This window comes from Talpa europaea (assembly GCF_964194135.1).
Source record: "Talpa europaea genome assembly, chromosome: 2".
Lineage (NCBI taxonomy): Eukaryota > Metazoa > Chordata > Mammalia > Eulipotyphla > Talpidae > Talpa > Talpa europaea.
In genome coordinates, this window is record NC_140068.1 from 156,994,295 (window position 1) to 157,007,592 (window position 13,298).

Consider the following 13,298-nt stretch of genomic DNA (forward strand, 5'->3'; position numbering starts at 1 on the left):
GGGCGCGGGGGCGGGCACAGCACGCGAGGCTGCGGCGAGCTCCCCCCCCCCCCGGGAGCCGCGTGGGGGGGCAGCCGCGCCCCGGCCCCGCCCCCGGCCCCGCCCCCCGGCCCCGTCCCTGGCCCCGCCCCCCGGCCCTGGCCCCCCCCGGCCCCGCCCCCCGCCCCGTCCCTGGCCCCCGGCCCCGCCCCGCGGCGGTGGGGGTCGGTGGGTCCCCGTCTGCACCCCCAGCTCCTGTGCGCATTAACAAATCTTTTTAAAAATGAAATAAAAATGAACAATGATGTAAAACATCAAAAAAATCTTAAAAGCTGAGGCGGCGTGATGACAGGCGGCCGCCCCGCAGCGGCCACGGCGCAGGCGCGGGCGGGTCGCGCGTGGGACCCGCCTCGGGACGCCTCGGTGATTGACGGCGGGGCGGGGCCTGCCGGGAGGGGCGGGGCCTGACGGGGCGGGGCGCGGTCATGGGAGGGAGGGGCGGGGCCTGACGGGGGCGGGGCGTGGTCATGGGAGGGAGGGGCGGGTGGGGGCGGGCCTTCCGGGGCGGGGCAGGGCGGGCCCGGGAGCCCGGAAGCGGCCGGCGCGCCTGCGCGGGGAGAGCATGGCCACCCTGCGCCGGCTGCGGGAGGCGCCCCGGCACCTGCTGGTCTGCGAGAAGTCCAGCTTCGCCCACGACAAGTCGCGCCACCGGCAGCTCGTGGACACGCACCACCACAACTACAGGGTGAGCGCGGCGCGTGAGCTCCGGGGCCGCGGCGGGCGGGCGGGCGGGCGGGCGGGCGCGGGGCACGCCGGGAGCTGTAGTCCCGCGGGCGGCCCGCGCTGCCGGACTACAGCTCCCAGGGGGCGCCGCGCGGCGAGGGCTGCGGCGGCCCCGCCTACCCCAGGGGCCGGGGCGTCCGAGGCGCCCGGGACCCCGCGCCGGCCGCGCCCGGGCCGCGCGCTGACCCCGCCCCCGCCCGCAGGTGTCCCTTCTGGTGCCCGAGTGCGGGGCGCTGCCGGGGGCGCTCCGCGGCCTGGTCGCGCGGCTCGGGCCCTACTACTCGGTGGAGGACCTGCCCCTGCACGAGCTCGTCGCCCCGGGGTTCATCAGCGCCTTCGTCCGGGCAGGTCAGCGCGGGCAGCGGGAGGCCGCGGGGCCCTGCCCCCCGCCCTTGGGGCCCCCGGGGCTCCTCACGAGCTGACTCGGGCCTCGGAGTGCTGGAGGGGAGGGCGCGGCCCCCGGCCTGGCCGGGAGCGGGGTGTCCCCAGCATTGCGGGGGCCCTGATGCCCCTGCCCCACAGGCACCTGCTGCGCGCTCAGCCTCAACGCCCGCGTGGACGAGGACAGCACCGTCGCCCTGCTGCCCAGCGGTAAGGCCCCGGGCCAGGAGAGGGCAGGCCCGACGCAGCCCCTTCCCGGGAGGGGCTGCGGGGCGCCGCGCCCCAACTTGGGCCGCGCGTCTGTCAGTGTGGCCGGGGCGTTCCTAACAGGCCGGCTGCCCAGTGACCCCACCCCGCGCCCGGCTCTGCCCGCCTGCGCCTCGGCGGGTACCCCGTGTCCAGTGTCCAGCTGGGAAGGGCAGGGCATGCCCGGTGCCGCCTGGACGGCGATTTCCACACACCGCGTGGTCGCGGCCGGGCCCTGCCTTTGTCACTGCGGCCTCGCGCAGTTCCCGTGGGCGTGCATTCTGGTGCCACAAGTTAGAAGCACGTGTGTGCAAGCGCCCCTCGTGTGCAAGCGCCCCTCGTGCACGGCAAGGGTGCGCTGATGTGGCGACGGGGACAGCGAGCGTGTAGCACCTTGGGTCGCCGTAGGGCCTGGGGCTGGGCTCGTAGCGGGAGGCCCGCGCCCTGCCCCCACAGCCACCGACTGCCTTGCAGGGAAGCTGGTTTTGTCGCTGGATAAAGACACCTACGAGGAGTGCGGGCTGCAGGGCCGCCCGTCTCAGCATTCAGGCCGCAGCGCCCCGAAGTACGGTGCGTGACGCCCCGCCCCTCCTGCCGCCCTTCCCACCAGCCGCACCCTCGGGCCTAACATGCGACTTCAACTGCGTGTTCGTGTTCGGGAGGCGCCCGAGGGGTGGAACCGGGGGTGTCTGGGTCAGGACCTCGCAGTCACGGCTGCAGGCAGAGGCTCCAGCGCGCCAGTGGGGATCCCCCGGGGTCGCCGCAGTGGAAACCCGCCCACGGTGAGCCTCTGCGGCTGTGTGGCTGGACCCCAGTGTCCAGGTGGAATAGAACTGGTCCCCGGCAATTCCAGCCTCTGACTTTCAGACACTGGTGTCGGCAGCCCCAGGGCCAGACGCCCAGGGGGGCGCGCAGGAGCCGAACGAGACTTTAAGCTGCGCCACATTCCCAGGCGTTCTGGTTTCAGCCCAGCGCCGCCTCCGTGCTGGCTCCTGAGCGAGTGTCCTGTCCTCTCTGCCTCTCCAGTTGTTTCCATTGACTTGATGGAGCTGGCCCTCCACCCGGACTCGAAGACGTCCCAGAGGGTGGCCTGGTCCTTCAAGGAGAAGAAGCCTCTGAAGTTTGATTTTCTCTTGGCCTGGCACCAGACGGGTGCGGGCACGCCTGGGGCCGGGGAGATGGAGCCGGGGGCTGCCTGTCCCGGGGGCAGGGGCCCCTTCCACCAGGATACAGCTGGGCCCAGCCTCCTGGCCTCCCCCTCCACGCCCAGACACCCACGGGGGTGGGGGTGCCAGGGTTTGCCCGCCTGCTCCAGCACCCACACGGCCTCCCATGCTGTCCCCAGGTGCCGAGGGGTCCGCGCTGCTGACGCACTTTTCCAGCTACCGGATCCGGGAGCACCAGCCCAGAGTGGCCTTGAGCACCGTGAGGGACCTGCCATGCCCCGTGCTGCGGAGCGGGGCCCTGGGGGGGCAGCCCGGGGCGTCCTGCAGCGCCCCCGAGCTCCTGCAGTGGCTGGGGGCCGTCTTCTGCGGCGCGGGCCTGTGCGTGAGCGTGGTGGGTAGGGAGGGGCCTTGCGGGGTGGGGCCGCGTCGGGAGGGGCCGGTGGGAGCAGCGTGTCCCTCCCTCCCTCTCGTGACAGAGACCATGAGCCCAGCGACTTCGTCTCCAGCTACTGCTGTCCCCAGCCCAGCTCGGTGGCCGCCCAGGCCTGCCTCTGCACTGTCACTGGCTTCTTGCTGCCGACCAAGATCCACCTCCTGCTGGATCAGCTCTGGTGCGTCCTGCTTCGCGCCTGCGCCCTGGCACCGCCCTCCCCTCCCCCCAGGGTTACACTGTTCCTGACCACCTCGGGCACCAGCTACCCCTTCCCCCGAACCCTGCCCCCTGGGAGCAAGCTGTCCAGACACCAGATGGAGGGGTTCAGGGCACCGTCTGGGGAGAAGTCAGTCATGGAGGTGGTAGCTGGGGGTGGTCGTGGGGACGCCAGGCACCGCTGCTCCTAGTGAGCTCTAGTGCCCGGGCCCTGATGACCGTGGCTCCTTCCTTTCCAGCCGCTACTTCGACGAGCCCAAGCTGGCCCCGTGGGTCACGCTGTCTGTGCAGGGCTTCGCGGACAGCCCGGTGTCCTGGCGGGAGCTCGAGCACGGCTTTGGGAGTGGTGGAGACCATCTGTACAACTTCGTCATTTTCAGCAACCAGGACTACTGGCTGCAGATGGCCGTGGGGGCCCACGACGCATGTCCGCCATAAAGCAGGTTCCAAGTCACCCTCGTGTCTGCGGTGCTTGCGGCTCTGCAGCGTGAGGGGCTCATCTGGGCAGCCCTGACACTGCTGGGCCTGCGGCTGGGATCGCGCCCAGGGGCTCCTGCTGCATCGCAGCAAGGGCTAAAGACTGTTCCTCTGCCCAGAGGTAATAATGGGATCTGCATCCAGCACTGATGCGGGGTCACGTATGCTTAGTTATTTGAACAACTCTTAAAGAACATTGGCGTGGAGGGGGTTTCACAGCGCCTGTCAGGGGCAGTGGCTGGAGGGCTGGGGCTTCCGGGCTGCGGGACTACAGTGTGTGAAGCTGGCTGGGGCCAGCTCTATACTAGAAAACCTAGAGAAACCACTAGAATTAAAAATTACAGCTGTTAAGGGTCTTCCCAGTGGCGTAGCGGTTGAGCGCTGGGCTGCAAAGCTGCCCGCAGCCTCTGCAGTGCCAGTTGGATCCCCAGCAGCCGGTGAGGGCCCCTCATGGCGCGGCAGACCTCTCCTGCCACGCCCGCTGCTCCCCTCAGCAGTGTGTTTCGTCATTCTGCCTGTTCTGTTCCCCGCTCTGGCTCTGGTGAATCCTCTCACCCTCCCGCGCTTCTCACTGTACCTAGTGCTTGCATAAATACATAAATAAATCTTTTTAAAAAAAAAAGTTACAGCCGTTAAACTAACATAATACAATTCTAAAAAATAATTGATGAGGGCCTCCCTGGTGGTGCAGGGAGGTGACCCACAGGGCACAGCAGACCTCTCCTGTCCCCTCAGCAGTGGATTTCAGTGGATCCACCTGTTCTGCTCCTCACTCTGTCTCTGGGGAGTCCTCTCGCCCCCTGCGTCTCTGACCTGTGCCCCAGCTCTTGTATCATAAATAAAATAAACCTTAAAAATAAGACGGGCATCTCTAGTGGCGCAAGGGGTTAAGCACAGCACTGTAAAGCTGTCTGTAGCCTCTGCAGCATGAGTTCAACCCCCGGCCAGCCAGGGAGCAACCCACATGGCGCAGCAGACCTCTCCTGCCCCACCTGCTGCTCCCCTCAGCAGTGTAGTTCGTCAGCCTGCCTGTTCTGCTCCCCGCTCTGGCTCTGGCGGAGGGCAACCCTGGTAAAAAAATAAAATGGGTTGCCTGACTGTGGGTCCTCACCCGTGTGTGCTAAAAAGGGCCTCACGCTGCAGGCACACACAAAAGGTTAACAGGATTATTTGCAAGGTAAGCGGGATGTGGAAATGTACAACTCAGGGAGAAAAGAGGGAGATAAAGTCTCAAGTGCGTCCTACGGGGTCCCCCGACCTGGAATCCCAAATGACCCGCAGAGACCAAGCCCGCCTGGCCAAGAGCAGAGCCAAGCAGAGCCAGCCCACTAACAGGGCTGGCTTTATTTGCAGACTGAGGAGATGGCCGCCTAACTCCGCCCTCAGGTCCGCCCCCTCCCCTTGGGGGCCCTGGGATTTGTAGTCCCCAGGGTCTGGCTGGAGTGGGGTGGCTGCCCGAAGCCTGCGGTTTGCTCAGGACATCCTCTCCCCTAACATCCTCTCACCACCTGCCCCCCAGCTCTTGAGTGCATTAATAAATAAATCTTTAAAAAACAAGCAAGGAAGCCTAAGGAACATGCACAGCTGCAAACAAAAACATGGGGCTCCTGGGAGTGCCCGACCCGACCCCACACACGAGCGTGCAAGGCCTGAGCCCGGAGGGCACGGAGTGTCCCTTCCCGCCCCGGGGGACCCGGCGCTGGGACGCGTGTCCGCAGCACAGCCCAGGCCCCCCGCCGCGTGCGCGTGTGCACTTGCGTGTACATGTGTGCGTGCGCGTGTGCATGCATGTGCGCGCCCGCCAGCCCCGCCGCCCGTCTCCGGCGCAGCAGCGACCCCTCGGCCTCCCGCGCCCCCGCGGCTCCTTCCTCTGCCCCCAACACGGGCCCTGAAAGGCCGCGCCGCGGGTTCGCGGGAGTGAAGGCGCTGGGGCGGGGTCCAGCGGGTAGAGGGTCCAGGGGTAGAGGGTCCAGCGGGTAGAGGGTCCAGGGGGTAGAGGGTCCAGCGGGTAGAGGGTCCAGGGGGTAGAGGGTCCAGCGGGTAGAGGGTCCAGGGGGTAGAGGGTCCAGGGGGTAGAGGGTCCAGGGGGTAGAGGGTCCAGCGGGTAGAGGGTCCAGGGGGTAGAGGGTCCAGCGGGTAGAGGGTCCAGGGGTAGAGGGTCCAGCGGGTAGAGGGTCCAGCGGGTAGAGGGTCCAGGGGGTAGAGGGTCCAGCGGGTAGAGGGTCCAGCGGGTAGAGGGTCCAGGGGGTAGAGGGTCCAGCGGGTAGAGGGTCCAGCGGGTAGAGGGTCCAGCGGGTAGAGGGTCCAGGGGGTAGAGGGTCCAGCGGGTAGAGGGTCCAGCGGGTAGAGGGTCCAGCGGGTAGAGGGTCCAGGGGTAGAGGGTCCAGCGGGTAGAGGGTCCAGCGGGTAGAGGGTCCAGCGGGTAGAGGGTCCAGCGGGTAGGGGGTCCAGGGGTAGAGGGTCCAGGGGGTAGAGGGTCCAGCAGGTAGCGGGTCCAGCGGGTAGAGGGTCCAGCAGGTAGCGGGTCCAGCGGGTAGAGGGTCCAGCGGGTAGAGGGTGCAGGGGGTAGAGGGTCCAGCGGGTAGAGGGTCCAGCGGGTAGAGGGTCCAGCGGGTAGAGGGTCCAGCGGGTAGAGGGTCCAGCGGGTAGGGGGTCCAGGGGTAGAGGGTCCAGGGGGTAGAGGGTCCAGCAGGTAGCGGGTCCAGCGGGTAGAGGGTCCAGCAGGTAGCGGGTCCAGCGGGTAGAGGGTCCAGCGGGTAGAGGGTGCAGGGGGTAGAGGGTCCAGCGGGTAGCGGGTCCAGCGGGTAGAGGGTCCAGCGGGTAGGGGGTCCGGGGTAGAAGGTCCAGGGGTCGAGGGTCCAGCGGGTAGAGGGTCCAGGGGGTAGAGGGTCCAGCGGGTAGCGGGTCCAGCGGGTAGCGGGTCCAGCGGGTAGGGGGTCCGGGGTAGAGGGTCCAGGGGTCGAGGGTCCAGCGGGTAGAGGGTCCAGGGGTAGAGGGTCCAGGGGGTAGAGGGTCCAGCGGGTAGCGGGTCCAGCGGGTAGCGGGTCCAGCAGGTAGCGGGTCCAGCGGGTAGAGGGTCCAGGGGTAGAGGGTCCAGCGGGTAGAGGGTCCAGGGGTAGAGGGTCCAGCGGGTAGGGGGTCCAGGGGTAGAGGGTCCAGGGGGTAGAGGGTCCAGCGGGTAGAGGGTCCAGGGGTAGAGGGTCCAGTGGGTAGAGGGTCCAGCGGGTAGAGGGTCCAGCGGGTAGAGGGTCCAGCGGGTAGGGGGTCCAGGGGTAGAGGGTCCAGGGGGTAGAGGGTCCAGCGGGTAGCGGGTCCAGCGGGTAGAGGGTCCAGCGGGTAGAGGGTCCAGCGGGTAGAGGGTCCAGGGGTAGCGGGTCCAGCGGGTAGAGGGTCCAGGGGTAGCGGGTCCAGCGGGTAGGGGGTCCAGCAGGTAGCGGGTCCAGCGGGTAGAGGGTCCAGGGGTAGAGGGTCCAGCGGGTAGAGGGTCCAGGGGTAGAGGGTCCAGCGGGTAGGGGGTCCAGGGGTAGAGGGTCCAGGGGGTAGAGGGTCCAGCGGGTAGAGGGTCCAGGGGGTAGAGGGTCCAGCGGGTAGCGGGTCCAGCGGGTAGGGGGTCCAGCAGGTAGCGGGTCCAGCGGGTAGAGGGTCCAGGGGTAGAGGGTCCAGCGGGTAGAGGGTCCAGGGGTAGAGGGTCCAGCGGGTAGGGGGTCCAGGGGTAGAGGGTCCAGCAGGTAGCGGGTCCAGCGGGTAGAGGGTCCAGCGGGTAGCGGGTCCAGGGGGCGGGGCCTAGGGGACGGGGCGGGGTCCAGGGGCGGGGTCCGGGGCTTGGGCGGAGAGAGGACGCGGGGGGCGGGCTCGCAGCCCCCCAGCCGGCCCGAGGGGCGCCCGGGCCACCCGCTTCTGGAAGCTTCGGCGAGGCGCGACGTCACAGAGGCCGAGGGGGTCCGGGCCCGCGACGCCCCAGCCCCCCTGCCGCGCCCCGTCCTGCGGCGGTGACGTGGCGCCCGGGCCGAGGCAGGTGGGTGTCCCCGCGCCCGCCGCGCCCCCGCCGTCTGGACCCGGACGGGGCCAGTCGGGCCCAGCGCGAGCGGCCGGGGCGCGCGGTCCGGTCAGCCCGCGGGTGGCGGGGCACCCTCCGGGGGAGCCGGGAGGCGCAGGCGGAGCATGGGGTGCCCCGAGGAGGGAGGATGGGGTGCCCCAGGAGGGAGGATGGGGTGCCCCAGGAGGGAGGATGGGGTGCCCCGAGGAGGGAGGATGGGGTGCCCCGAGGAGGGAGGATGGGGTGCCCCAGGAGGGAGGATGGGGTGCCCCAGGAGGGAGGATGGGGTGCCCCAGCAGGGAGGATGGGGTGCCCCAGGAGGGAGGATGGGGTGCCCCAGGAGGGAGGATGGGGTGCCCCAGGAGGGAGGATGGGGTGCCCCAGCAGGGAGGATGGGGTGCCCCAGGAGGGAGGATGGGGTGCCCCAGGAGGGAGGATGGGGTGCCCCAGGAGGGAGGATGGGGTGCCCCAGCAGGGAGGATGGGGTGCCCCAGGAGGGAGGATGGGGTGCCCCAGGAGGGAGGATGGGGTGCCCCGAGGAGGGAGGGGCGCCCGCAGCGCCCCTAGGCCGGGCCGAGCTCTGCCGGGTCCGCGCCCCGGAGAGCTGGGGTCGCCCCACGGCTCAGAGCCGCGGCCCGGCGGGGGTGCACGGCCTCGGGGCACCCTGGGGCCCGTCCCTGCCGGCCGGCGCTCCTGGGCCAGGAGGGACCGTTGCTGCCGGCCGGTGCTGCCCAGGCCCGGTGCCGGTGGACGCGGGCGAGGCCGCCTGCGGCCACAGTGAGCCTTCGCGTCCCTGTTTGTGAAATCAGCCCGTGGCTGTTCCCGGCCGAGGCCTCCCCGTGGCGCCCGGAGACCCCGACGTGGCCTGCCCGGCTGGGCCCTGCCTGAGTGGGCTCCGGCCGCAGGCCCCGTGGGCGCTGCCACAGCCCGTGGCCTCTCGCTGTTGGCCTTCGGGGGCTGTCAGGCGGCTGTTGTCCGAGCCTGGGCAGGAGGTGCGGGTCCAGCCTACCCGGTGTCCTGTCCTCCCGCCCCTCGCCCCTGCTTGGGCCCCGCAGTGTCCATCCACACCCCCTGCTTCCTGCGCGTGCCCCCTCCGGAGCCTGCGGCGGGTGGGCCGGCGTTGCCCTTCCTGTCCGGCCTTCCCTCACCGCGGGCGCCGGCTCCCTCCTCTGGCTGAAAGCAGCCGCCTTTCGTCTCTGCTGACGCGCAGTGTCCACCCGCATCCAGACCCCGTCCCCTGGCTGGGGCGTCCTGGCTGGGGGGCCCGGTGGGCACACAAGGCTGGGCCCGTGCCCTCAGGGCTGAGCCTGGGGAGCGAAGCCCAGAGGGGCAGCTGGCCCGGGGGCGGGTGTGAGTGACGCTGCAGGCTGCAGGGCTCCTGAGGGCTCCGGGGGGCATAGGGGAGGCCGAGGCCGTGTGACCCCGCCCTTGTCCTGGGGCCTGCGGCTCCCTCCCCCAGCGCCAGCCAGGAGAGCTGCGCAGCCCAGGAGCAGGCTCCAGGGAAAGCAAGTGGAGAGAGGACTCAGGCCAAGGGGACGCGGGCCGGGGGTCCGGCCAGAGGCGCCAGCTCTCTTTAGCTCTGGGTCACCCGCCGTGGGCTCGGCAGCTGGGTCCTTGAGTCTGTGCAGCCCGGCACCTTCCTGTCCCTGATGCCCAAGAGGCCTCTCAGCCCCTAAGCCTAACGGGGGCATGGATGGCAGTGCCAGCCTCTGGGGCGCTCCCGTGAGGTGGGGGTCCCGCCCGCTCAGAGCAGGAAGAGTCTGTGGCCTTCGGAGGCTTCACAGGATCCCAGGGGACAGAGCCGGAACCGGCGGCCACACCGCAGCCGGAACCCGTGGCCATAGCCAGACGCGACCCCTAGTGGACGGGCGGACGAGGGGCCGCTGCGGAGCAAGCCAGGGTCGGCGTCCCAGCGCCCAGATGACTCCCAAACGTCCCCAGCTGGCCCCACACTGGGCGCTGGGCTCTGCCCGTCCTTTGGGCCAGCGGACACTCACCGCCACCTGCTGGCCGGGGCCACGCCGGAAATTCCTGGCATCCAGGCGAAACCATCAGCCGGTGGTTCCATTATGCTCTGTCGTGAGCGGGAAGGGAGGCGGCGTGGCTGCTGGACGGGGCACGGCGTCCCCAGGCCTCGGGCCCAGCGTCGCAGGTAGCACCTGCCCCTCCGACTTGAGCTGCCGGCGTCCTGCGCCGGCCAGGCTGCCCGCGGGGGCGACTTGGCCCTCCTGCTCGCTGGCCGTGCAGTCCGGGCCCGGCGTCCCCTGGCAGCCAGGCCTGCGTCCTCCTGGTCTCCGGTCTCCTCGCCCGCTGGACCTCGACTCTCCACTTCCGTGACGCCCTTGGAATCCTCCACCCCGGAGACAGGCGGGAGACGCGCGAGGAAGTTCCTGCCGCTTGGATTCTGAAAAAGACTCTGTTTTGCTCTTTTCTCCTTCATCCCTGGCGTGTCTTGCTTCTTTTTCTCCTGGGATTTTGCGTTCCAGCAACTGATCAGAGTCACAGCTTCAAAAACAGCAGGGAAAAGCCGCACGCTTTCCGGGAGTCGGACGACGTGTTCTCCTCATCAGAAGCCAAAGGCGGCGGGTCTCCGAACTGCTCTCTCGTACAAAGCAGATCAGGCTGCGACACAGCCGTCTCCCTCAGGGACCCGTGGGGTCCGCGCAACCACCGTCCTTGCGCCCCAAATCGCAGGCGATGTCTCAGGTGAGGTGAGCGGTTGCTGCAGCAAGGGAAGCGTGGGGAGCCCTGGGGAGCCTGTCACCCCAAGGACAGGGGTCTCCCTGTGACCAGGCAGGGCACCAGGAGAGACACAGGAGAGGGGGCCACGCAGAGTCCCAGGAAGTCCAGGAGGCACCGTCCCGGGGACAGCAGTGGCGGGACAAGAGCAGGCAGGAGAGACAGCGGGATGCAAGAGGCACCCAGGGGCTCGCCTAGAAGGTCTCCCAGGATCCTCCAGGATGTCCCGGTCCCCGAAGACTCGTCCAAGCCCGCAGGGTGGACTGGACCCTGAACCTCGGGCTCTCCCGTGCCTGGGGCAGCGACGCCCCCACTCGCAGCTGCTGCAAGTTGAGCAAGAAGCTGGAGACCCGCAGACAGCCCAGGAAAGCAGGCATGGAAAGTCAAGGAGCTCCGAGTCAGCGCCAGTCATCTCGGGGACCCAGGAGGACACCAGAGGCACCTTCCCACGAGGGCCGCGTCGGCATCACCACGTCTGCAGTCCCATGGGGGTCGCCAGGGAGAACGCGAGGGGCCGGCAAGGTCCTCATCCAACAGCCTCTGGCAGTTTTTCTAAGTCAACCCACCAGCAGGCCCCGGCCCCTCCGCCACCCCCAGCGCCTATCGCGGGGGCTGTGCTGCCCTCCTGGGTGGAGACGGCACTCGCTGGCCTGGCCTGGCCGCTCCCTTCGGCCACGCGGGCGACCGCGTCTTCTGCAGCGCGGCTTTTGGACAAAGGCGCCTGTTCGCAGAGGTCCCGTGTCTCCGCGGCCCAGCAGCTGGGAGACAGGTGGGGGTGAGCCGAGGCCCTCGGGTTCCCCCACCGGGCCAGGGGAGCAGCCTGTTGCTGTCAGCCGCGGTGTCGGGACGGGGGCGGCGCTGGGGGCCTGGGCTGGAGAGGAGAAGGCGAGACAGCCAGGGCGCGGCCACCTGGGCTTGGGGGCCAAAGAGCAATTGCAAATGCCGCGGAGACGTCACTCCCCTTGCCTCTCGGCATCTCTGGCTCTGGCGGGAGCCGCACCCCCTCCTCCAGCCACGCAAACGTTCACGCGAAGCCGGGGCGTGTCCGATGCCGCTGAGCCCAGTTCTAAGCGATGGTGTGAACCGGACAGCCCCTGTCCTCGCGCCCCAGCTGCCGCTCGGACCCCACGGGCTGGGAGCGCAGGCCCTGCTGCCCGCAGTTCTGGCGTGGACCTGAGGGTGCGGGCCGGACTCTGGCCGGGCCTTCCTGGGGCCCGGCCCCTCTCTGCGGCCTCACCGGCGGACGCTGGGGCAGCAAGGACCCGGGTCCCATTCCCGAGGCCCCAGGGCCGCCTGGCCCACTGTGGGCCGCCATGCCCGTTCTCAGCCTCCTCCTCCGGGAGAGCCGAGGTCTCCCCTCTCTGCACGGACTCTCCCGCCATGTCTGACTGGTGTCAAGTGAGTCCCACTCGTGGGCTAGACAAGCCAGCGGCTGCCCTGGGCTTCTCCCGGGCCGGGCGGGCCAGGGTCCCCAGGAAGGAGGAGATGATGGCGGAGACCCGGGGGTGGGAGGCCAGAGCGGCGGAGGCCGGGCCCACAGCAGGAGCCCAGCAGGGCCCGGACACGGGGGCCGGGGGCAGGCAGGGCCCCTCCCGGGCCAGCTGCAGGACAAGCTGCCGAGGCAGGTCCTCCAGGCCGCGCTGGCCATCCCCGCGTGTGCTGCGCCTGCCGTCCACGGCCAGCCCTCAGGGTGGCGGGTCTGCCGACCAGGACCATCGTGGCTTAAAGGACTCGGCTCGTGGGAGCCTGGATGAGAGCAGAGACGAGCACCCCGACGCCCCAGCCCCGGGACCCCGCAGCTCCCACACCACGCCCGTCGTGGGCAGGCCCCTGCCCTGGGCCCGGGGCCCTCCGGGCTTCAAGTCCCTTTGCAGCCGGAAAGCGAGGACCACCTGGATCCCGCCCCAGGTCCGCGACGCCCCAGGCTGCCCGCTCAGGGTGTGGGGGCCCTGCCTGCGTGGCATGACTCCAGGGGCCGTGCCCCGCGGGCCCTGGGACTCATCAGAGGAGCCGCCCACAGACCGAGCCCGGCCTGGCTAGGGGCAGGCGTGGTGGCCCCACGGGGCGCGGGCGGCGGGGCTGCTGCTGAGCTGCTCGCCGAGGGCCGCTTGCTCGGACAGAGCCTCAAAGTGTCTGTCGCTGACTCGCTCCTTCCGCCCTCAGGCCGGGCAGCTGCCCAAGCCCAGTGTCCCAGGGTGGGGTCAGGACTCCCTGTGGGTGTCGGGACCCCTGAGGCACAGAGCACAGGAGAGCCCCCCACAGCGGGGGTGACCCCTCACCTCACACTGGAGCCCCCGGAGCCGGCATCCCGCGAGGATCCAGAGAGGCCGCCCGAGTGGGCTGCCAGCGTGAGGTCAGCCTGCAGGACCCCATCTGGCCGCAGGGAAGAAGGAGCCACGCTGTGCCCACGTTCCACCCGCACCGGCCCCCCGGTGCTTGCGGGAAGGTGCCCCCGCCCTGCCAAGCGCTGAGGGGCCGTGGGCCTCCCCAGAGGCGGCCCCGCGAAGGGCCACCGGCTCCCGGGACCGCGTCGGGCCTCTGCCGCCCTCTGGCCTGAGGCGGCTGCCGGCCAGAGCAGGGGCCCGGCCACGCCTCGCTCGCGGCTCCCGCTGACCGCCGCCCTCTCCCGCGGCTGCAGGTGGTGACGGGAGACGCGGCCGCGCGTGGCCCCGAGGCCCTGGCGGAGCAGCCCGGCCGGGGCACCCGAGCCGAGAGCCAGCGCGCTGCCCGGCGGGGCCCCCAGGAGCAGCCATGGTAAGCCGCCCTGGGGGGCCTCTGCTGGTCTGGACGGTGTCCGGGACACCCCCGGGCGGCTGTGCCTCATGCACCGCCCCTTCCCCCC

The 13,298-nt window shown here is 70.2% G+C and overlaps 1 protein-coding gene across 1 annotated transcript; it reads left to right on the forward strand.

The window, feature by feature from the left end:
• Positions 1-601: 601 nt before the first annotated feature.
• On the forward strand, positions 602-3,642 carry RPP40 (ribonuclease P/MRP subunit p40; the record flags this gene model as incomplete). The annotated part of the gene is made up of 8 exons (XM_084257186.1): positions 602-724; positions 966-1,110; positions 1,285-1,353; positions 1,864-1,959; positions 2,416-2,541; positions 2,735-2,933; positions 3,032-3,166; positions 3,444-3,642. The coding sequence occupies 8 exons, from the start codon at positions 602-604 to the stop codon at positions 3,640-3,642; spliced, it is 1,092 nt and encodes a 363-aa protein (XP_084113312.1).
• Between the last annotated feature and the right edge of the window lie 9,656 nt (positions 3,643-13,298).